The 23,968-nt window shown below is 49.7% G+C and overlaps 2 protein-coding genes across 2 annotated transcripts in view; one reads left to right on the forward strand and one right to left on the reverse strand.

Annotated features, from left to right (window-relative positions):
* The window catches only part of LOC134154665 (uncharacterized), a 22,689-nt gene extending 14,504 nt beyond the window's left edge, over positions 1-8,185 (reverse strand). The window contains exons 1-16 of the mRNA XM_062601345.1: positions 8,170-8,185; positions 5,272-5,391; positions 5,025-5,170; positions 4,826-4,934; positions 4,568-4,684; positions 4,386-4,453; positions 4,230-4,325; positions 3,921-4,109; positions 3,696-3,798; positions 3,423-3,564; positions 3,167-3,341; positions 2,955-3,054; positions 2,752-2,870; positions 2,580-2,617; positions 2,196-2,308; positions 2,028-2,094 (exon numbers count right to left, since the gene is read on the reverse strand). Of these exons, the coding sequence (XP_062457329.1) occupies positions 2,028-2,094; positions 2,196-2,308; positions 2,580-2,617; positions 2,752-2,870; positions 2,955-3,054; positions 3,167-3,341; positions 3,423-3,564; positions 3,696-3,798; positions 3,921-4,109; positions 4,230-4,325; positions 4,386-4,453; positions 4,568-4,684; positions 4,826-4,934; positions 5,025-5,170; positions 5,272-5,391; positions 8,170-8,185 (1,718 nt within the window). The remainder of the gene's footprint in view (positions 1-2,027; positions 2,095-2,195; positions 2,309-2,579; positions 2,618-2,751; positions 2,871-2,954; positions 3,055-3,166; positions 3,342-3,422; positions 3,565-3,695; positions 3,799-3,920; positions 4,110-4,229; positions 4,326-4,385; positions 4,454-4,567; positions 4,685-4,825; positions 4,935-5,024; positions 5,171-5,271; positions 5,392-8,169) is intronic.
* Positions 8,184-21,972, forward strand: LOC134154666 (transmembrane protein 209-like). The gene is made up of 16 exons (XM_062601346.1): positions 8,184-8,446; positions 9,152-9,204; positions 9,971-10,097; positions 10,214-10,272; positions 11,013-11,144; positions 12,130-12,368; positions 12,780-12,988; positions 13,461-13,632; positions 14,585-14,656; positions 15,793-15,889; positions 17,475-17,600; positions 18,026-18,123; positions 20,120-20,234; positions 20,335-20,432; positions 21,253-21,326; positions 21,918-21,972. Exons 1-16 carry the CDS (start codon positions 8,184-8,186, stop codon positions 21,970-21,972), a joined length of 1,989 nt encoding a protein of 662 aa, XP_062457330.1.
* Positions 21,973-23,968: the final 1,996 nt, after the last annotated feature.

Below are 23,968 nucleotides of genomic sequence, written 5' to 3' on the forward strand. Positions count from 1 at the left end.
TCATGGAAGGTTTTCTTTTTAAAAGGCAGATTTGCTCTTAGAAAGGAGAAACTAGTACTTTAAGACAGCCTTGTTTGAAGATGATGGAGCCAGGCCTCCAGCAACAGCAGTGGCAGCCGAAGCCAAGCAGGAGCCCGGGCAAGCAAAGCCTGGAGTAATTTATCCTCCTTCTAGCTATGTGGCAGAGCTAGGCCCCAAAGCAGCAAAGGTCCCCCAGCTCGTGTGCGCCAGCAGGAACCTTGAATCGTTCAAATAGTCAAGATGCACAAAAGCATTGCCTTACCTAGCAGCAAGCCCTCAAACCAGAGCTGCATGCTCTCCAGCGCTGCCTCTGAAAACAAGTCAGTTGTGGGGTGAAGCAGCAAGGCGCTTTACTCAGCCTTCAAACACTTGTCCCCATGCTGCAGCAGCCACCCCAGGGCTCTGGGAGGGGAGGGATGACCTGCCCCACACACAGGCTTAGAGGCTGCTGTGTGTTCATGCACACATGATTTTGGCTTTGCACTGTTAGCAGCACCCCACCACCACCGCCCTGAAGATGGCTGCAGCTTATTTTGGGGGATGCTTTTGAAGACAGAAAGGTGCCTCCCATCACTAGGAAAGATTTGTATCACCTTTTATCAGCAAAGCAAGTCACTGACTGTTGCTCTGTAACGTTCGCAGCCCTGATGTGTAACACAGGCTATGACGCATGGCTAGAGCTCTGCCAGCAAAACACTTGAAGACAGCAGGGTGGCTCTACTGAAGAGGTGAGCTATGAGCAGTTGATGGATGCACCAGCAGCTGCTGCTGGAGGAGAGGGCCACTCTCCAGGCTCACAGCACTTGCTGCCCATTAAAGCTCCAGTGAGCAGAAGAGGTTTGGGTGCAGGTAGATGGGTACCATGTCATGGTGAGCTAGTGGTAAATAGGTACCTTGCAAAGTCTTCCCCAAGACCTGGTCCCCTCCCACCTCTGCAACACTGAATATGGTGCAGTTCAAGTGTTGAAGACAGAATTAAGAAACTATGACAGAGGGAGAATGAAGCCAGACATGTGCCCTGGCACCAGAGTGAGAGCCTGACACCTTTCCTCTCTGCTTTGATCCTGCCTTAACACAACAGCGGTGTGGCTGTATTCCAGCTTAGGCTGTCCCTTGTAGGATGACCTCGTAAGGCCACCGGACTAAGGAAGACAGGCAGCAAACCATTGCCCATCCCGGAACAGAGTCCCTGGGGCCACGGAGCAGTGGCTAATGTAGCTGGCAGCACAGCACGTAATGCTGTGCCTTGGAGCCTGTCCTGGCAGATGACCCTGCTGCTCGCCTTCCTGCATGGAGAGAAATTTTTGCTCTGGTTCTGTCCAGAGCTCTACTTTGGGCATAACGTGCAGCCCTGGGTGTTTTGTTAGGGGGTGATCCCCATTCCTGTGGATGTGACCCCAGTCAGTGGGACCCACGTGCTTCTGCTACAGAACTGCCTTCTGCGGCAGAAGCAGGTGCCCAACTTGTCAGGCTGAAATGGGGACCCTACTCCCCCTGTGCTCATGCCACCTCCCCGCGGTGTGTATTTGCAGTCCATTCCTAGGCACCCCAGAGTGCTCTGCCCAGAAGGCAGTGCCAGGCGGGAGGAAGCCATCTTCAGAAGGTGGAGCACCTACTGAGTGGCCTGGAATGAAGTGGACGAGAATGCCAGAGCAGTAAGTGTCACTACTGGGGGCCCTTCTTTTCCAGCGTGCTTCCTGCAAAAGCCTTGTGCTATGGGCGCTGGCTTGCAAGAGCCCTTCCCATGGGTTCACTGAGCCCTGCCCAACATCGCCCAGTCCTGCCTTCAAAGGCAGCAGTGGTGAATGTAGTTTTGGAATACACACGCTGTTGCACCTTGCTCTCCGTGAACACACCAGCAGAGCCTCTGGGGCCCTCCTGCTGGTGGCACTGGAAGTGCTGGGCCTTTCTGTGATAGAAAGTGAAGAGCGAGTGAAGAGTTTCTGCTCAGCTCTGTGATTATTCAGATGCTTGTTTCAAGCAGGAAAGGGATGTTCAGCATGGACAGCAGGAGGATGACCAGTGCCCTCCACCAAGACCAGTGGACCACGGCGCTGTGGTGGTGGCTGGGCCCTGGGGGAAAGGAGCAGGGATGAGTCAGAAACCCCATGTGAGCCTCCCAGCGTGGGAAGGGGAGCAGAGGACTCGCCGAGCGGAGCCGGGGCGGCACTCACTGTGACAGTCGCTGATGTGGATGTCATAGATGTGCGAGTGAGTTTTCAGGGTGAAGAAGAGGCCGATGAGGTAGGCGGCAGGGAGCAGCAGGGACACTGTGTACACCAGGGGCCTGCGGGACACGGCGCTCAGCCCCACGCGAGAGCCCTTTGGAGGCCCCGGCGTTCCCCTGCACCACACAGAGCTGAGAACACCGGCGGCTGTCCCAGGACAGAGGGAGATGGACGCAGCGTGGTCCAGCCCTGGGACCAGACAGGCACAGCGGTGCCATCCCCAGGAGGGAGGACGCCCTGCCCGCGACCAGGCAGCTCCCCGAGGACCTGTGAGCCAACCCACGAAGTGCCACCCCGACACGGGGACCGGGTCCACCCCAGGACACTCACTGGATGTGGCTGTAGTAGAGCATGCTGTTGTTCTGCACCTGCAACGGAGAGCCCATCAGCGGGGCGAGCGCCATGGCCGTGCCCTGGGCACCCTGCAGTGCCCGTTGCGGGCCGCCGGCAAGGAGCCGGGCGGGCTACGGGCGCCCGTGGGTGCCGCGGTTTGGGGGCTTACCAGGTCGAAGTGGCAGCTCTTGCAGAGGTAGTGGCCCAGCGCGTTCTGGGTGATGTTGTGGCACTCGCCGCACACCAGCCTCCCGTACACCTTGGAGAAGAGCATCGGGGCGAAGACGCCTGCTGGCAGGAGAGGTGGAAGTGGGCGCCAGGCCATGGCGTGGGACATCTTCCCCCCGACGGCACCACTGCCAGGGCACTCACCTCCCACGGAGAGGAAGAGCAGGGCCGAGCTGACACCCGCCGAGCGGCTGTTGAACCTCTGCTCCTGGTGCCGGATGCCTCCTATGACCGTGCACAAGCCCTCGGAGAGAACATGGCTGTCAGTGTGACCTCGGCGAGGAGGTCCTCTCCTCCTCCCACGCTGGAGGACGGGGGCTTTCGTGACACAAGCGCCTCCTCCCCGCCGGGCTCACCAGGACCAGGAGGACGCAGCCCACCAGGGTGCCCGTCAGCTCCACCTTGACGATCTCCTCGTAGCACTTGCGGGCGCCCTTGATGAGCGCTGTGATGTAGAAGGTGAGCTCTGTGATGGAGCCAAACGTGGCGTTCACCACCGCCCCCACCGCGACGTTGCTCTGCACCGAGATGCTGCGGGGACGGGAAGCGCAAAGGGTCAATGGGGCGGGAAGCAGCGCCGCGGGGCGGCCCCGGCACCAGGCAGCTGCTCACCTGGCGATGGCCATGCCGATGTAGTAGGAGAGGGGCATGATGGAGAGCAGCGCCAGGGCGAACTTCACGGGCGAGCTCGTCACCCAGTTGCGCCCGTCCACGTAGCCCAGCACCAGCGTCACCACCACCAGCGGCAGCAGGTCTGCGGCGGCCATCAAGGACGTGTCCGAAGTGGGGGGGGTCGGTGGTTTTTGAGGGGTGGTACCTCAAGGTGGTGCCCAGTTGACGTGTCCCCCCCTATACACAAAAAGGAAGCAGGGGGGAAAAGGATACTGACAGCGAAGACGTTGATGCCGTCCATGGCGTACTTGTAGTAGTAGGCGTTGATGGCGCGGTAGCAGCACTTGATCACCTCCGCCTCCAGCGGCACGTTCGTCTGCAGCGGCGGCAGCGGGGCGATGGAAACCAAGCGGGTGACACTGGTCTGGGTGTCCCCCCCTGCCAAAAGCCAGCCCATCGAGAGGGGACCCTCCACCCCCAGCACCAGGGGCCACCCACCATGCGCGGGCGCCGGATTCGTACCCGCTCCGGGGGCGGCAGCAGCACCCGGTGGGCCGTGCGGGTGCTCATCTTGGTGACGGAGATGAGGAAGAAGAGGAGCCAGGCGACGAAGCAGACGAGCCCGTGGGCCAGTGCCAGCGCCGGGTAGCCCAGGCAGAGCCACACGGCAGCAGCGGCAGCGCGTTGCTGCAAGGACGGCCCGGTGGCGGCAGTTTTTTAGGGTGGAAAAAGCCAAACGGGAGCAGCCGGGCTCCCAAAGAGCCGCCCCTCGGGCCCCGTCCAGCACCTCCCGCGCCGGGCGCTCACCCGGTAGCCGGGGTCCGCGGGGCACCAGCGGCCGGGCGCTGGGCCGCCGAGCAGGGCCGAGGTCTCCCGGGTGCCGTCGGCCTCCGCGGCGGGACCCTGGCGGAGAGTGAGGAGGGGCTGGCGGGGACGGACGTACGGACGGCACCCGGCCGTTACCTCCACCCACTGGATCACTTTGCTGAAGGGCCAGAGGAAGTAGCTGCCCAGGTCCCTGCAGAGCCGCCCTGCGGGGACAGCGGCATCGGGACGCGGGGCAGGACCCCGACGCGCACGTCCCGTCTCCCACCACGACAGCCCGGCCCGGTCGCACCGGGGACGGGCACCTGGGGAAGACTCACCGTAAGGAGCCCCCACGACGGTGAGGAACATCTCGGCGGCCACCAGGACGTAGAGGAGCGCCAGCCACCAGCCGAAGAGCAGCGCGTAGAGGACGCTGCCCAACGTCACCGTGGAGCCTGCAGACAGCGACCGGCCCCTCCGCTGCTCCGCCAGCCGCTTCGCCACGTGCACGGCGGGGGGGGGGGGGGGGTGTTAACCGGGCTCCCTCCTCCCAACAGGGTTTTGCCGCGAACCCTAGAGCCTCAGCGGCCGCCCACCTCCAAAGCCGCGGATGACGTTCAGGTTGGAGTAGAGCTCCTTCCTGATCTCCGAGCGGTCCTCCCAGGGCCGGGCGGTCGCGTGGCTCTTCCACTTCTTGAAGCCGAACTGCAGAGAGGAGAAGGTCGCGGCCAAAGAAAAGACCCCCTCCCCTCCCGTGCAGCAGGATGGGCATGGGCCGCGGGGGGACGGACCCACCTTGACGTCGTTGGAGAGCTTGTTGGCCTCCACCGCGCTCTCGGCCGTCAGCGTGGTCTTTGCCCCGCAGCTCTCGCACGCCGGCACCTCGTTCAAGTGCTGCTGGCGGGTGACGACTGCGGGCGAGAGGCGAGCGGGTGTGGGCGCTGGCACAGGGACCCCCCGCGCGGACCCCCCTCACCGCTGCCGCCGCCGGGCTCCCTACCGGGCAGGATGCGGAGGGCGAGGATGCGGGGGGCGAGGATGCCATGGGGGTGGGAGGCCGAGGGCAGGTCGCCATGCGGGTCGTTAATGGCGGCGCAGCGGCGGTCGCAGGGCGAGCCCCACCGCGGGCCCTCGCCCCGCACCTCCGGCTCCCCGGCAGCGGCTGCAAGAGAGGCAGCGGCCAGGACGGGCCGGGCCAGGCTGAGCCGCGCTAAGCCGAGCCTGGGAGGCGCCGCGCGTTCGATCCCCTGCAGCCCTGGCGCCGCACCGGAGCCCCTGCTTCCCCCCCCCCCCCGAAAAAAACCCCACCCCCTTCCCAGGCTCATGCACTCCAGCACCCGCTGCAGCCCAACCCAGGAGGGACCCCCGCACACTGTGCAAATCGTCCCCCAGGTGCAACACCCCTGCCATGGAAAGCCACCCCCCCCCAGTGCAATGTCCAGGATCCCTCCCTGTGGGTGCAACACCCAAAAGGGACCTTCCTCCCCTCCCCCCCCATGCAATGCCCCCCTGTGGAAAGTCCCCCAGTGCAAGGCTCAGGACCCCTCCCATTGGGTGCAGCACCCCGAAGGGACCCAGAGGCAGCGGCAGTGGAAGCCCCACTGCAAAAGAGAACGGCAGCCCCAGTGTCAGTAGCAAGCAGCGTGGCAGTGGCAGCGGGAGCCCCGGTGGCAGACAGAGCGGCAGCCCCAGTGTCAATGGCAGTGGCACTGGAAGCCCCACTGTCAGACCAAGCGGCAGCCCCAGTGTCAATGGCAGTGGCACTGGAAGCCCCACTGTAAGACACAGCGGCAGCCCCAGTGTCAATGGCAGTGGCACTGGAAGCCCCACTGTAAGACACAGCGGCACCCCAGTGTCAATGGCAGGGGCACTGGAAACCCCACTGTCAAACACAGTGGCAGCCCCAGTTGCAGCCCCAGTGGCACTGGAAGCCCCACTGTCAGACCAAGTGGCAGCCCCAGTGGCAGTGCCGGACACAGCGGCAGCAGCCGTGGAAGCCCCAGTGGCAGACGCAGCAGCAGATCCACTGGCGGTGGCAGCGTCACTGGGAGCCCCAGTGGCGGGCACAGCGGCAGCCCAAGTGCCAGCGGCAAACACAGCGGCAGTGACAGTGGGAGCTGCAATGTTGGACACAGCGGGAAACCCGCTCGTAGCAGCAGTGGCAGCGGAAGCTCCAATTCTGGACTCAACAGCAGCCCCACTGGCAGTGGCAGCGGCACACGAAGACCCAGTGTCAGACAGAGCATCAACGGCAGTGGGAGCCCCAGGGGCAGCGGCAGTGGCCACAGCAGCAGCCACAACGGCAGCAGCAGCAGCAGCAGCAGCACTGCTTGTGAGCCACGCGAGCACCCAGGAAGTTCTCTGCAGCTGAATTAAACCAACTGCCCCAAGTCGGGTGGCTCTTGGCTGGGTGTGTGGTGAGCTCGTCCGTTTGCAGCGTGGGAGCTTTGGGGAGTCCTGAAGAGCAGAGCTGAGGAGTCAGGGCTCAGGGGCTGCTGCCAGGGCAGCTCTCCGCCGCGGTCGTGCTGTGGCTCTTTGGCTGCAGCTGCAGCTGCGGTGGCTGTGGCCTAGGGGTGTGCTGCGTCTTGTTGGTGCTGGGGAGAGGCATGGAGAGGGCCGTGCCATGGCCAACGCATGTCCTGGGTTCAAGGGGCCTGTGGGGAGAGGAGGAAAAAGCTGCTGTACACCTCTGAGGGGAGGAAGTGCTTGAGCCTGGGCCCCCCTTGCTGGGGCCCAGTGCTGGCTGCGTGGTGGCAGGGAACTGCCAGCTCTTGTGTGTGTCTTGGGTGCCCTTGAGTGCTGGGCTTTTGTGGGCGTGAGGGGAAGAAGGCGGGTGCCCAGGGCCAGAAGGGGAAGCGGCCACCCCGGAGGCTTGGTGCCAGCAGAGACCATGGCCACCTGGGCTGTAGCACCCGGGAACTAGTGGAGTTGCAGAGCCTGAGGGCAGGTAGGAAGGAGAGCAGCAGAGCCCAGAGGCTGGCCTTGAGGTGAGCAGGCTTCCCCTTCTGCAGAGACCTGCTAGGGGGATGCCAGGGGAGGCAGCTCAGAAGGGCAAAGGAGCTCAGGAAAGCTGGCAGGCCTTTAAGCTGCTGAAGGAGAGCCTCCTCCAAGTGCCACGCTGCTCCACCTTGACACTCCAGCAAGCCCAAGTCAGGGCAAAGCCTGCGGCCCCTCACTAGCAATGGCGATTCTGGAGGACCAGGCTTCATCGTTCCATCTGGTGCGTGCGCATCTGCAAATGCAGGAGCTTTGCTTGAGAGCCTGCTCAGGGAGACTTTCATCAGCACTACATGAGCATTGAGTCCCCTTCTCTCTGCAGACTGACAAGCCTCGGTAAGGATCCGCACCTCAGACCAGCTTCTAGCCTCTTTGTCCTCCACGCATTTTCCATTACCCCCACAGCAGGAGCTGCGAGAGAAAGCGCCCATCACAGAATCATCGAAGGGTGGAGGTTGGAAGGGGCCTCTGGAGATCATCTCGTCCAACCCCCCCTGCTCAAGCAGGGTCACCTACAGCACACTGCACAGAGTGGCCAAGCGTTAGACACTGTGTTTATCGATAACTGTGCAGTCTAGGCTTGTAGTTAATCTCCTTTTTTAGGCTTTCTTACTTTCAGGTTGGTGCTTGGGATCTGAGGCAAAGGCAGGAAGGGTTTTGGAGCAGCTGAGGTTGTCCGCTGGCCCGCGCTCACAGAGCGGTCTGCTGTAACTCGTTGTGCTCCCTTTCAGCCGCCAGCGGTGCTTTTATTCCTCCCTGCTCCTCGTGGTGAGGTTTGCAGGCAGGAGCAACACGTTTGGCCAGGCTCTGGCGTGGGGCAGCCGGGGGGTGTGCCCGCACGCGGCCGTAGTGGGAGCCGAGCAGGGGAAGGGTACGGCCGGGTGTGGGCACGGCCGGTGGCGGCCAAGGCGGGCGGCAGGGCGCGGGGGGCGTCGCGGCCGACGCGCTGGGGCCGCCATGGTGCCTGGGGCCGCTTGCGGCCGGGTCGGGCAGGCGCCATCGGCCGAGCGTCCGGGGCGGCTGCGCGAGCGTCTCCCTGGCAACGGCGTCCGGCTGGGATCGGCGTTCCCCTGGCAATGGCATCCCCCTGGCAACGGCATCCGGCTGGGATCGGCGTTCCCCTGGCAATGGCATCCCCCTGGCAACGGCGTCCCCGCCCCCGCAGAACTGCCTACGGTGACGTCACGGGTCCGCGCGACCAATCGTTGGAGGTGGCTGCGGTGAGGGCGGCTGCGGTGAGGGCGGCAGGCGGAGCCTGGGCCTGGGGCGGGGCCTGGGCGCCCTCGGGGGCGGAGCGGAGCGGAGCGGCGGTGTCGCCGCCCTCCCGGGGCGCCTGCTGGTTGCGGGGCCGAGTCTGCTTGTGGTCGGCGGGGTTTGGCTGCGGGGGAGCCGGGGCGTGCGCGCTCAGGGCCTGTCAGCGAGGCCTGGGAGCGCGGCGGGCCGCTGGCAGGTGACAAGTGTCCGTGCGTGTCGTGGTGTGTGCCAGAGTGGGGGGGGTGTGGGGAAGGGTCTAGGGTGGTGGAGGTGGGAGAGGGCTGTGCGTGTGAAATCCTGTCATTTCAGTCAAACCGCGTGTTCTCTGAGGTAACTCTTGTATGTTTGTGTTCAGCGACGAAGTAGCTGAGAGGTTTTGAAGCCTGTGGCCGGGGGAGGCGTGGCAGTTTCCTGCGCTGATGGGAGGAGCAGGGAAAGTGGCCAGTGTTACTGCTGTTGTGTGCGGCATTTTGTGGTGTAAAGGCGGGGGGGTGTGCGGAGGGTCTGGAGACGGACACGGGCGGGGGTTTTCAGTAGGAAAGCGGCCGGGCTGTGCACGGGCGAACGTTGTTTTTCAAAAGCGGAGTCGTCTCCCCCGCCCCCCTCCCCCCCCGCTGTTAACGGCATCTCCCCGGCAACGGCGTTCCCCCCCGCCCCGCCTCCCCCCGCAGAACTGATTCCGGTGACGTCACGTCCGCGCGACCAATCGTTGGAGGCGGCTGCGGTGGGGGCGGCGGGCGGGGCCTGGGCCTGGGCCTGGGCCGCGGCGCCCTCGGGGGCGGAGCGGAGCGGAGCGGCGGTGTCGCTGCCGACTCAGGGCCTGGCAGCGAGGCCTGGGAGTGCGGCGGGCTGCCGGCGGGTGACAAGCGCGCCCGCGTGTGTGTGTGTGTGTGTGTGTGGCATGGTGTGTGCTAGAGTGATGAGAGGAGTAGAATATGCAGGAAGCGTTATTTCTGTTACATAGGGCATTTTGTGGTGTAAAGGGGGGAGGGTGTGGGGAGGGTACAGAGCTGTCCTGAGCTGACAGAAGGAGATAGGTGGGTGTTTTCAGTAGGAAAACTGCCAGGTTGTGCAAGATGTTTTCTTGGTCTGTTTTCCTTGCTTGGAGAAGGCAGTGTTGCCTCAGCATTCCGAAAAATGCTATTTCTCAAAAACGCTGTTGGAATCTGGCTCTCTTTTCTGTCCTCTGTACCTCAGTGGAGAAAATGGAAACTGTTTCACTGTGAAGAGGTGACAGTGCTTATGCAGTTTATAAGAGGAATATTGTTTGGGGTTTTTTGTTTTTGTTTTTTGTTTTTTGTTTTTAAACCACTGAAGCTCATTCTTAACACTACACACGATTTGGTACCTCAATGTGAAGTCCTTTTATGTAATTTCTTTTTGCTTTTTTACTTTTTTAAAGGTCTTGTACAGAGTGAGAATCTAACTGTATATAAATTTTCAATCTTTAACTTTCTTTGTGTGCTTCCTGTTGCAGACAATGGCGGCAGAACAGATTTCTGCAGCTTCGCTCCTTGACAGGACTGTGAAGATTAGGAGGGAGGCTGAAGAGCGGAAAGTGGTCTGGGCCTGGGGCCTCCTTAATATGTCTGTTGGGGGGATGATATATACTGACATGTATGTTGATTGTTATATCTGACTCAACTAAGTAAAGCATTCTACTTTGTATATGCTTAAATATTTCATAGGACCCAGTTACTGTTAAATTGATCGCTTCTTCCTTTTCTTTTTAGGACTGGAAAACTTATAAGTTCCTATTACAACATCGCATTTTGGCCGCTCTGGTATATTGGTGAGTTGTCACAGCATATGAATTAGTTTTAGGGAGGAGGGAAGGTTTCAGCCTTCATTCTTCTTGCTGGGGAAAGCATTTTTAAGGTTTGGGGTTTTTCGTTGTTGTTGTTGTTTTTTAATAACCAAGCTTCATTTTGTTTTCCTTTATCCCTTTTGGTGCTGTTGGAATTTCATCATTTTAGTGACAAGTAAGAAAGAGTGTGAAGAACAGGTTTCCTACCTTAAATGTGTTTAATGTGTGCAATAAGGCTTTGGGGAATAGTTGAAATAGTAGCGCTGTGTTGTATTGTAGGGCTGCAGGACATTTCCAAATAATCAAATTTGGTTTCAAATGAGTAGGCTCAAAAGTAATTGTATCTAATACTATTAGCGGATGAAAAGGAAGAAGAGTGAGAGCAATGTCAGGTAACGAGTGACAGAAGGTTTGGCAGAAGACACTTGATAAATAGCATGAAACTTCATTGCAGTGCTTTGTATCCTGTCTGGAAAATACCTTTCGCTTTTACAAATACATATTGTAGCAACAGAAATGAATTTCAATATAGAAAGGAAATTTATCTCTAATGGTTCTTGCATGAAAAGGAGAAGTTGTCTTACGTCCGTGCTCAGACTGGCAGTTATTGGTAGCCCTAACAATAAACTATTCTTGATTTGTGTATAAACTTGTTTTCTCAGATCATTTACTGTTACTCCTGTTTATGGTGCCTAGCATGATAAAAACCTTTGTGTTTGTTCTAGAGCTTGCGCTTGTATCCCTGTTCAGTCTGAATGCCTTATTTGATTTTTGGATGTACTTCAAGTACACAATGGCACCAACTACCTTGGTCATGACTCGTAGACAGCAGATCCTTCTAGGGATGCAGAATGCAGGTAGGTGTTATAAATTATAAATACTTTTTTTAAAGATGATATCTTTCTCAAGCCCATGAATCTTTAGTGAAGTGAGTTCTCAGTTACCTCATCTGACAAGAGCAGTAAGATGAACTAACTGCAGCCTATAAAAATTCAAAATAAAAGTGATAAATTGATGAGCAATTAAGGGGAGAAGTGGAGAGGAAACAACCAATACAAAAGGAGAAAAGGAGAGTGGGCTGTTAAAGGGCAGTGAGAGAGACTTAAACTTTATGAAGCTGGACAAGGAATTTGTAACCTATAAATGGGATTGAGAACAAGGCAGAGTGTATAGGTTTGTATTTAAATTTGGTATCCTACTATCATCATACTGACTGGAGAGCGCCAAATTAGAAAGAGAAAAGAGACCTTAGTGTGCAGTCTGAAAATGACAGGCTAGAGAGCAGTTGCTCTGAAAAGTTCTGAATGTCTAAGTGATGTTGTCAAATATAGAAAAACTTGGCAGAGTTTGAAAATACAGCAAAAGCAAGGTGCTAGTACAATGTGTTACATACTACTAGGCTGCCTCCAGAGAAAGAGCGGCAGATACGGGAGTAGGGTTATATCACCGCAGCTGAGGAGTGTAATATCTGGGTTTGCACAGGTAAATGAGACATTAGATGTGCTAAAGACACATGAAGCAGGCAGGTAGAGTAGCTGACCAAATAAGTTAAATAATTGCCTCGGGCTATGCAAAGGTGCTTGGTAGAATTTAACTGAAATTTTAAATTGTAGAATTTGTATTGAATTATGATCACGTGTCCCAGTTTTCTGATTTTTATGTCTTTGGGGTTGACTGCTGAATCCTGTAGGGGTCAGACTAGAATAGTCTTTTTAGTGTCCTAGAATTTCCTTAAGGGAAGAGAGTTGTGTATGTGTGTTTTGCTGTGTATTTAAAGTGAGGAGGAGAGTTCTGGGCTGCTGCATGTACAGTGCTGATTGTGGGTTTTTTTGCTTATTGCAGCAGTACAAATAATTCCAGCACGTGAGCTGGCAGCGAAGAAAGTCCCTTCTTCTACGCCTTCTCCTAGAGTCCAGGGTCAAACTGTGCTGAGTTACAGCCCATCCCGGCCCTTCAGGGCCAGTCCAAAGTTTACTTCTGGTTGTATCTCAGGGTACAGCCCTCAGCGGCAGGCTCTGTCAAGCAACAGCGCTTCTTATAGCAGTGCTTTAACCTATTCACCAAGCAGCAGCTACAGTAAGGTAATGACCAAGGTGGCTTCAAGGGGAACGGTTTGGCTTTGCTTATCGTGTCCTTGTGTTGTGCTGTAAGCCATTGGAGGTGTGCGGCCAGCAGTGGAGGGTCCTGTGTGTGTGTTCGCTTTGTTTGCAAAGCAGATGAAATTTGTCTTGTCAGTATTCATCCTCTTTCCCTGGTGTTAATTTATTTGTTTTAGAGTAGCTAGTTTGTTTCAGAGCACAGCAAAAATAAGAAACTAGAATGTAACTACAAAATAGCAAAAACCTTCCCCCAAACGAGAGCATATTTTATAGCAGCAGTCAGCAGAGTAATCAATTCTTATGTTGAGTCGATCTATTCATTTAGTTTATAAAGTCAAAATGGAACTCTCACTTTCCTCATGTGACACAACTGTTTGCTTTTGTTTCCCAAAGCTTTCCAGCTTCAGCTCTTCTCCTACTGGTTCACCATATGCCTCAAGTGTTGGGCCAGTGGAAAGCACCGGGCTAAGGTCTCGTTGCCACTTTTCACCAATGCGGTATAATTCCCGTATGAGTCAAGATGATGAAATCACAGACCGCAAGTCACTGCAAAAGTACCTTCGAAGCGAAGAAGAGAAACAGCGTAGACTTCAATTGGGTACGTAAATAACTTCATGTAGCCTGAAGAGTTTGGCAAGGAGGGGATGTTGGTTTTATTGATGAGGAGTGGATGAGAAAAGTTGGAAAAGATTCCTGCACAGAAAGAGAGCTGCTGAAGTACTAGTCTATATTATAGATATACTAATAATCTCTGTAGCATTTGTTGTGTATAGTGGACTACAATGAGTTGAAGGGCTTTATCACCTCGATGGGAGGGATATTTTGTGGAGAAGGCAGTTGAGCTAAAGGTGGTGAATTACCTGCAGGCAGTTTTTGTCTGGGATAGGGACAGTGCCTTATTAATATAAAGATGAAATCAGTGTTTATGCAGACAGATTTTGGTGTATGTATTTATGATAATTCATGAGCACATCTCTCCTGTCAAAGCCTTAATATAGTGACCTATTGCCTGCAGTGTTGCTTCTGTGATTACTTGGTGATAATTTTATGGCTGTTCAATGTCATTTCAGCAAGTTCATGTTCCAGCTCTCCTTCCAGCAGCCCAACCTTTTGGAACTACAGCCGTTCCTTAGTAGAGCAAGCACAGGTGCTGAGAAAGTACCAGTATCAGGTGGCTTGCATGCCCCAAGCTCCGTCAGCACACAAGGACGAAGCTCGTCTGAGCTCTCCACTGACTGCAGAAGAAGTAAGCTCAGCACCAAAGGAGCCAAGAGAGAAAAACAGGGCTCTAAAATATGTGGCTCCATCCAAATGTGAACTCCGTCAACGGTGCTAGAAAGGGAGAAATCCTATAGCATTTAACCATCTTCATACAGCTTGTAAGACTTTTTGCCACAAGGGGTATACATTTCAAATTCCGGACTGTAAAATTTTACAATTGTAAAATTGTAAAATGATTTCTTCCTTGGTGAACAAGGTACCTGTGTTTAGGTGGAAAAGTGACTCCTGAGAGAATTTCAGGTTTCATGCTTTGTGGTCTTTGTAATTAACTAATACTCACCGTGTAGGCCACGGTGGAAAGCTGGAAACTTCTGTTGGTTTGGCCAACTCTTCAGAATTATTTTATCTGAAGTTGTTTAATATTACTGTGTGTCTGAGAACAGACAGACTTCGAGTTCAACTCAAGAATGGTGGTTGTGGAACTTTTTTTTACCATTTTGTCCTCTGGATAAAATAAACTTGTGACATAAAAAATGACTGGAAACTGACCTGTACCTAATGTAGTGAAATAGTTGAAGGTGTGTAAAATTGTTCTCCTTTACATTTGTGTCTGGAATAAGTCTGATTCAAAAGAATGTCATTAACGTAGCTTTTAATTAAATTTGATCTGTTTTCTTTATGTCGTACATTAACTTAGTCTACCCTGCAACTTGGACCAATTTTATCCTAACAGAGCAGGGAACGCAAAACTGTGCGTTTGGACTCACGGGAGATTTAGTGTACTGTGAAAAGAGAGTAGGAGAGTAGTATGGTAAGCTACTGTAGAATTCACATGATACAGCCATTAGATGAGAGTTCTGGAACAAATGCAATTTGCATTATGTGCTGTGGCTGCGGTCAGAAAACGTCGTAGGCCCTAAAAACTCTTTAGTATTCTGTTAGGTTGCTGTATGTAGGTAATAATGTTCTTTCCATAGGTTTGGGCAAGGGTGATCGTGAATCGACGACAGCTTGATTACCTGGATTCCTGGACCGCTAGGTTCAGAAGTGTAAGTCCTGTCCCTATGAACTGCCTGTTCTTGCTGTTAGAATAGGTACAGCAGAATGAAAAAGTACCTCAGTGCTCCCTGTATACCTAAGGAAGTGAGAAGAATTACATATTTGAGTCTGTTTGAGGATTAGGGTGGGCTTGGACATGGAGACTAGAACAGCATGCTTGTAACAAAGAAGTATTAGGACACATTTTCAACCTGAACTTTTGCACTTGCTGACCTAGGTGTTTTCTGTTCTGAAAACTTTACAGCTGTAAAGTTCACCCACCTTTGAATGAAGACACGTGCATCTTAACACACAGTGGATGTGAAAAGACTTGTTTTTTCTTTCTACAACCCAGTTTTCTGAATTTTTTCTGTTTTTTTTTCTCCTGTATTTCAAACTCCTTCTGGACTCAAATAAAGCATGGGAAATGCCAGCCCCTTGACTTTTTCCAACAGCCTTGAGGAGTGTAATAAAAAAACAAAAAGAAAATTTTGGTCTAGGCAATTGCTTTAGCAGAGGAAATACAATCACATACTATGACAAAATAATTTGTAAGCCTAACTTTGAATTACCCCTTCAGTCAGCAACTATCACGTATGTAGTTCTTCTAAGTAGTGGGACGAGTGAAAAGTAAAAGATTTCTATGAGATGTGGGGTTATGACTGTTCTGTACCAGATTCCTAAGCATCTGTTCATAAACCTACAGGCAGCTTGGCTTCAGTTCCCAAACTGTGTCATATACAAGTGTCACATACTGTGTTTATCAGGCCCTTCATTTCCTGAAAGGGTTTTGAGAGGGAGTGGGCCCATGAAAGTTTAAATTACCACTATGAGTGTCGTGCAGTGCCTCAGAATACCCCTTTTCTCATTGTTCAGGAAAGCTTTATCAGTATCACTGCTTTCTGGAGATTTGTTTTCCCAAGTCCTCTATAGTGAATTTTTGGCATTTTAGAGGGTGTTTCTAGAGCCAATCACCCCTATCTAAATTGATGCTCTTAATTACTTTTCCTCTTTGGTTGACTTCAAAGTTCCTGTTGTTAAACTCCTTTGTGATTGTAACAGTGATGCTGACTAGAGAGTAAACTAACATTTTTGTCACATTCTTGTTGCTTCTAAGCTTTTTAATTTTTGCATTTCTCTTTCCTAGTGGATTAATGAGACTATTTTAGTGCCACTTGTACAAGAGATTGAGTCTGTGAGCAGTCAGCTGAGAAGAATGGGGTACCCAGAAATGCAGGTTGGAGGTATGATGATAGAGTAACTGGGGGGTTCCCTGTGGTGGTTGGTAGCAGGCCACCCCATAGCAGGGCACTGCATAGGTAGTATAGAAAACAAGTCTGCTAAGAATTACAGTTCCGTTTCCTGTTTGTATTGGTGTGATCTTTGCTTCATGTAATGCATTTTACTAAACTGGAAGGATTCTTCATAGGATTTCTGGAAATACTGATAAAGGCATGCTGATGCTGCAATAGCATAAAATTCTTAAGCCTCTTGTTTCCTCTGAATTCATTCCTGGAGAGTTAAAGGCTCAGATTAACATCCTTGTATCTTAAACTGTCAGAAAACTATCACACGTTGCAAGGATGGTTGCCTGTCAGCCCTCTCTGTCTCCGTTAGTATGTGTCTTTCCAAACTTCCTTAAAATCAGCTACTTCCTGAAAAACCTATTGCTGTTACTTCCTTAAATTGTTACCTGCTATCTTGTCTGAAAGCAAACAGGCCACAAAAAGTTTTATGAAAACTAAGATGTGATACATTGTATCCAAATAGTGTTTAAGAACTGAGAAGTCATCTTATGACTGTGATAATAATAAATCTATAGACCTAGGAAGTATTTATTTATTTATTTATTTTAACTTAAATTAATTCTGTTATCACAGGCGATTAATCGTTTGCATTTAAGATCTAAGATCATTTTAAGGTTAAGATACATTAAATTTTATTTATTTATTTATTTTAACTTAGAATAATTCTATTATCACAGATAGGTTATTAATCATTTGCATTTAAGATCTAAGATCATTTTAAGATTAAGATGCATTAAAGATTATTTAAGTACTAGGTGTAGCACTAAGTGGGGTTGGGGAGGATAATCTCAGGTGGATTTTGGAGAGCTATGGGCATTAGAAGAAAAGATCTTTTGGTTGGGGCAGTTGGTTTTTGCTGTTTTGGGGTTCCCCCCCCTCCTTTTTAAGCATTTTGATGAGCTAGAATTCTAGCTAAAATTTCATAGTGCAACTCTGAAGGAACTCCTTCCATTGCCTTATCACATGCATATTCCCCCTCAATCAAGAGCAGGATTTGATATGCTTCATTTAAACAAAGCCTACTTTTTTTTTTTTTTTTTTTTTTTGGTGGGGGCCTGTTTGTAGTCTGTCCTCAAGATCTGCACCTGTTGTGGTGCCTGTGAAAAACTGATCACTTACTGACCTCATCTCCACCTTGCTGCTCTCCTACTGCTCTTTAAAATGGATGTTACTTCTTCCCTTTTTCACACCATATGTTTCTGTTTTCTTATGGAATGCAAGCCCTTCAGATAAGGGTCTGTCGTCTTTTGCGACCGCACAGTGCTGCATAGCGTTTATGTTGTGTGGTTTAAGGGAGACAGCTAGTACTTCACTGGGATTGGAAACAAACATTTGGAGTATTGGATAAGCTGTTAACTTTGTATAAATCTTAGTAAATTATCTTAGTAAGTTACCTTAGTAAACAGTGAGACAAAAAAGCCAGTTCCTCCTTGTAACATTGCATTTGTTAACGCCTTGTAAGGGAGAATGTTCAAATTTCTGTCGTGGATGCAGATGTCGTGCTGGCTCTTGTCGCATGCAGAAGCCAGCATCAGCAATCTGAAACAAGCAGCGCTTGTTAAAGCTCCAGTCATGCCAACTCTGTACGCTATAATGCAGTATTTGGATATTGCAGCGAACCAAGAGTATTTGGTGGAAAGGATCAAAGGTATGTGGTCAACCATACTGACTTTAAAACGTTTCCATTAGCTGGGTCAAGCGTCGGCGGTGTCAGATACCCCGTCAATTAAGAGGTTTGAACTACAGTCACAGCAGGGAGAAGAGCTGCTTTTCAAGTAGCAGAGGTAGTTTTTGCAACTTCCTCTTTTCAGACCAATGTAATGATGTGGGACTTGGCATGGAAGTTTTTATTTCTTCTCTCAGTTTGGGGTGTGAAGTGTCCTATTTAATCCCTTCATTAATTACCAATAAAAAATACCTTGTAAACTCCACTCCCCTAACTTTATATATTCCTTAGTTTAATTTTTCCTATTTTGTGCACTGAAAATACATGCAGTGTTCTTGAAGCTAGTGTCAAATATGTCCTTCTTGCACCTTCAACCTCCAGTAGCTGAATAAATTTTGTTTTTTCAGAGCTTTCTCAGGGAGGATACATGAGCTCATTCCGATGGAACAGAGGAGGAGATTTCAAGGGCCGTAAGTGGGATGCTGACTTGCCCACTGACTGTGCTGTAAGTTTTCAAAGAAGGCTTAATATAACTTCCTAAAGTGTGTCTTTCAGGGTAGATTTTTGTGTGTGGTAGCAATTAAGTCTTTTGAGGAACATGGTCAAAATCCTGTTTGCCTCCCTATCCTGATAATCCCATTGTAGTCAGTGAAATTATGCAAGGAATAATGCCAATGGGATTGGACATTGTGCAGATCACAAAAATGCGATTTCATGTCTTAGTCTTAAGCCGGCCTCTTATTTAGACTCATCTGAGATGTCAGTCAGGTAACTGTTTTGGGAGCAACCTGACAGAAGGTTGCGGATTTGTTAGAGCAATATTCTACCTTATTAAAAAAAAAACAAAAAGAAAAAAAGAAAAGAAAAAAGTCTGCTTTAACAAAACCTCATAATTTCTCATGCAAGATGAACCTTAAAATTTTCCTTTGCTGTAATGGTTAGAAGAACAAACGGATTAAGTGGCGTGTCTTCATGTTTATTTAATTCAGTAATTTCTTGAGAAATCCACAGGCATTACATTATCTTACTTGAGAACAGACTTGTAGTCATGCTTAGCCAATTAATGCAAAAGGTCAGGAGAAAGCACTTCAGTGAATACAGTGACTTGAAAATTCAACTGAAATAGTTAAAAGAAAGGCCACAAGATAATCCAGGGAGTGGAGAACAAGCTTCATGTGTGACTCTTCAGTTGAACTCTGTATTTGAAAGGAGAGTTCAGGTGATTTGATTCCCTCTATAGATGTTCAGTTACTGGGGAGAAGCAGAAAGAAGATTCATATGCAAGTTTTACAACCTTGCTGACAAAGATGCAACAAGATTGAATTGCTGGAAGCTAAAGTTGAGCAAAATCTGTCTTGAAATAAGATTTGATTTTCTAGTTGTGAAGATGACTAAATATTTGGGACTGACAAGCTGGGAAGCAGCTCTAGCTATCTTGGTAGACAGCAAGCTGAGCAGTTTGAAAGTATTAAAGACCGTAACACAGACCATCACACCCTGAATTCATTGTCTTTTAATGAAACCAGCTAAGAGAGATAGTACTGCACAATGTACTAAACTTGTAAAGATTCTGGGAAAGAAGTTCTGATATAACAGATGAAATTAATATTGAACACTTGTCTCGAAGCTTTGGCATTAACTTAAGACAATAAGTGCCAAATGAAGAGTTTTTAACGGTAATGTTAGTCTCATTGCGTGCAACTTAAAGCAATAATTTCCGCTAGACCTCTTGAGGCTTTGGGCATTTAGCCCATAGAAATTCTTCTGTCTGCCAAGCAAATCCTATGTTGAACACAGGAGGTATCATACTACAGAGTAATTTGGTCACGCTGCACCCAAAGAATGTTGAGAAGTCTACTGTAAGAGTTAAAACACAACATGCAGTACTGCGATTTTCTCGCTGTTAGCTAAGAAGATACTTGTTCTAGGACTTTCTTCCAAAATGTTGAGAGCTGGTAAGATTCATGAGCAGTCCAAGTTTGTCCATTGATTTTGTTTTGCCATTTTTTGACAAGAGAGGAGCAACTTGCTGGGTAAGTGTAGTGTTTGGAAAAGTTGTCATTAGATCGGATCGGCCTCTCTAAGCCAAATCTTTGCAGCTAGCGTAGAAACCATCATGAAATCAGGTATCTTGTAGTTTGTCCTATACATGCTATTCAGATCTGTGACTTTGCAAATTCTGTGAGATGTGAAGATAGTTACTTGTATGTCAGGAGTTCAGTTCACATGCAGCACCTTTTTAACGTGTTGTGACTGAAAGGGTTTCATTTACAGGAAGAATAAACTTGTCTTGACATCTGTGGCGTGCCCTGGACCATTGAATTCAGTGCTCTAAGTGTTAAGCTACCTTGGGCTTCTAAACATGGTGGGATTAATTAAGTCCATGATGCAGCAACAGACTCTCAAATACCCTAACTAATGTCTGAGATTATGGAAAGAAAGCTGCTGTCCTGTCAGTCTTCTTAATGATACTAAAATGAGATTTGTTTTTGTTTGCACAGATCCTTATGCACATATTCTGCACTTACCTCGATGCCAGACTGCCCCCTAGCCCCAAATACCCCGATGGCAAAACCTTCACTGCCCAACACTTTGTTCAAACACCAGATAAACCAGGTATTGGCATTCTTGGACTGCTTGTTTAGCTGCTGTTTCCTGCTTGGATCCCATCAGCGCTCTTAAAATCCCTATCTTATTTTAAAACTTTAATTCACAGACATTACAAATGAAAATGTATTTTGCATCTACCAAAGCAACATCAATCCACCCCACTATGAGCTGATCTACCACCGCCAGGTCTACAATCTGCCCGAGGTATGATCGCGTTAGTTTTTTCTGCTGTCAGGAAACCTTGAGCAGACCTGATCTGTTTCTTTTTCATTCTTCCTTTTCCTTTGGAACTAGCCACATCCATTGAATATGTAGGCTGGCTCAGTGCAGAAAGCAAATGTTACCACGATCTTTGGCCATCGTGTGGTATTTAGTCTGCTGCTGAATGATAGCTTCAGTGCCTAACTTAGGTACATCAGTGCCCAGGCAGCAGCTTCCTCTTGTTGTTTATTTTCTGATGATTTATTCTAAAATCCTAATTTATGTAAGCTCTGAGGTGTGTTGCTATTCCTCAGTGCCAACGAGACTGATGCTTGTCTGTACGAGCTTTTGGAGGGAAACATCTAATCTCAATATCAAAATACTAGACTTTTCCTGTACATCTTGATTTTATGATTGAGCCCCGATTGTGACTTGATTTTCTGATTTCAGAAAAGCTCTTTTAAAAAGCATTTAAAAATATTTGAGGGTGATAATCCATCTAGAAAACAAGCTTGGTCTTTTTCTGGTGTTTGCCTAATTGAAAGATAAGAATTGAGGCAAAACCCCAGCAGTCTAAGCTGTAATACCATTTCGCGAGGTCTCTGTTATAGTTTTTTCTCATCTCTGATGATATAACAGGCCGACAGGGTGCACACTGCAGTATATGTATCTTGCAAAACATTTTGAAGGAAAAATTGTGCTGCTCCACCTAAGATCAGGACAGGGGATGACAGTTGTTTTAAATAAGACATTCTAAGATATTAGTGTGGTTGTTTGCATGTGATTTCATTTCCAAGTTTTTTTCTCTTCCCGTGGTATTCAGGGCAGAAACAACATGTTCCATACATTGCTTATGTTTCTGTACATCATAAAGACAAAAGAATCTGGGATGCTTGGGTAAGTGTCAAACGTTCCGTATCATTGCGCTGCGCACGAGATCTGAGCAGGAGCTTTCTGTTTTGAAATACCGTAACTGAAGTTGCTATCATAGGACGATACTGATGGAATTAAAATGCTCTTCTCATTTTAAGTAATGGCAGCCTTTTTACAAAATCATGTCAGTTTTGTGTGCATGAGCGTGCAGGAAATGTTTTGTGCTTTTCTTTGGTCTTGTGCTGGCTGAAAAATCCTGTGGAGTCCATGCTGCGGAACAGTGGCCTTGGCCAGACAACCAGGTTGCTACCTTCTTGCTAGAAGTACTGTGCTATTTATAAACAGGAGACAGACACTGCCATAGTGCTGTAATCTCTTGTTTTTGGCATAACAAGAGGAGTTTCGAGTGCACAGTGAAAGCTGCACTGACATAAAAGCAATGTCCGGACTTTTTTGTTCTGAAAGAGCTGTCTTTAATTCGAGGTGAAACACGATACCTACATAAATGTTAAAATGCTGATGTGCGGGATTGGCAGTTTTTCTTGTAATGAAGATTTGTTTTAAATAGGAGCTTTAACTTACTTGTGTCTTATCGTTATAATGCTGTTTTTGCAGGCGAGTGAATTTTGGTGCATCAGGAGTCAACGTTCTAGGGGTGTTTGGAGAGTAACATCTCTAGCAGGACTGCAGCTCAGAAGAACGATCCTGCTTCTCCGACAAGACGAACTGAGCAGCATCGTTTCACTTGTTGCCTTGAATATGGACTATGAAATGGGATAATTTAAACTCTGCTTTATGGACAGAGGGGAAATGTTTGTAATTTCTGTACAGTTTTGGGGAGGATACTCTGTAAAACGTTGTATTGTTTTTTACTGATGAAATGTATCTAAACAGGAACTCCAGGCAGGTCTTTTCTATTTGGCTCCTCACCTTAACAAATCGTATTTAAACCCCCCTTGCTATTTCTGTTGCATTTACTCTTCAAGCACTCTAAAGAGCTTAACTGCCCGCAGGGCTCAGCAATGAACCCGCGCTTGCCGCGTTTGAGGGTGGAATGCAGCAGCGCAGCTGGGACGTGTCTCCCGCAGTTGTACCCAGCCGCTCGCTGGCGAGCAGTCCCTTGAAAAGACAGTTACTGCAACGCGGCCAACTGCCGGATTCACAAGATCCAAGAGATTCCAGACGGGCATAACAGGCGCCAAGTTAGCGCTTACACTGATTTTTGGTTAATTTAATTACATGCGATCTGAAAGGACGTTGTCTTTTATCCCTGCTCATTGGAATAATTGGATTTTGTGACCTCTCTGGATGCTTCAGGTGTCTCCACCGCAGATATAAGGGAAAGAGAAAAATTTTTGACTTGCTGGTTTCAGTAGGTATTTTTAAAATAGATTTAAAACAAAACAAAATAACCATACCATTCAAATGTGACCATCTTACGAGACAGAAGATGTTGTGGGTGATTGAGTACGACTAGAACGTTACCCTGCCTTTGCTTTTTAATTTTTTAAAAATTCTTTTATTTCTCACATTAGCTTTTCTGCTAGCAGCTCCTTACTTTTAGGGCCTTGCAGACTGGCCTGTGGCTTCAGCATCCCTGCATGAAACCAGAGTGGATACACCTGCGTGGGCTCATCCCAGGAACTTCGGGGAACATCCCGAAGTTCCTGCTGCCTCGCCAGAGCGTGCCCAGAAATGGCTTTTTTCTCTTTTTTTCTCCTGGGGGCGAGCGGCCGCCGCCTGGCCAGAGCCTCTGGCTTCTCCGGAACGAGTCAAGCTCTGGGGCCGCCGGCCAAGCTGCGGTTCCCGTTGCAGTGACGGTCTCAAAGCTCGGGCAGCAGTGGAACGTCCCCGCTGCGGAACAACGCCTGCGCGAGCGTCTCACCACGCCTGCACGTGCCGCCGTTCCCCTTCTGCGGAATTGGCTTTTGGGGGAAAACACTTGCCTTTGTTTCAAAGAGCAGGCCCTGCTTTTAAAGGGGGGGAAGCCATTGCAAATTCAGGCAAATCGAAAAGGGGGTTAGAAGTTGATGTGGTTTATTTTTTTAAACAGAGGGGTAAAACTGCGATACTGTTGTCCCAAAATCTGGGTTCTGTTACCCGATGTGCAAGCAACCAATAGACACACAGGGTCGAGGTATTTGTTTATTTCATTTCTGCGCAGAGATGGGGGCTAGGTGGTAAATCCACAAAGCTAGCACACCTCCTCCCCCTCCCATTCTTGATTTACACACGCTTTCCAGGGAGTATTTTATACAAATCTTTCTATTGGTTACAGTTTCGTTAACTCAGGTAATTGCTCTGCGCTTGTGCTTTCACATTCTTGTTAATTAGCATAGGAAGCGAAGAAGAGGCGGTAATATCATTATCATGTCATTTCCATCTCATTATTCATTTAGGGGTGTGAAATTTAGTATGTTAATAAGCCTTAATGAACCTAAGGTCACTTCTGGGATATTCTGCTGTTTTTGTCTTACCTACCCCTCGCAATCTTCACAGCGCTGTGGTTTCATGAAGGTTATTTAGCTGTAGCTGGTTATCCTTTGCAGTACTGTTTTTCTCTCTCCCTTGTCCTTGAGTCCTGTTAACTATTTGCAAGGTTTTTTCTCACAGTATTTCTCTAGCAATTCCCCCCTCTGAGACTTGTTAATATCACTTATCTAGCA

The sequence above is a fragment of the Rhea pennata genome, unplaced genomic scaffold (genome assembly GCF_028389875.1).
Source record: "Rhea pennata isolate bPtePen1 unplaced genomic scaffold, bPtePen1.pri scaffold_33, whole genome shotgun sequence".
In the NCBI taxonomy this organism is placed as follows: domain Eukaryota; kingdom Metazoa; phylum Chordata; class Aves; order Rheiformes; family Rheidae; genus Rhea; species Rhea pennata.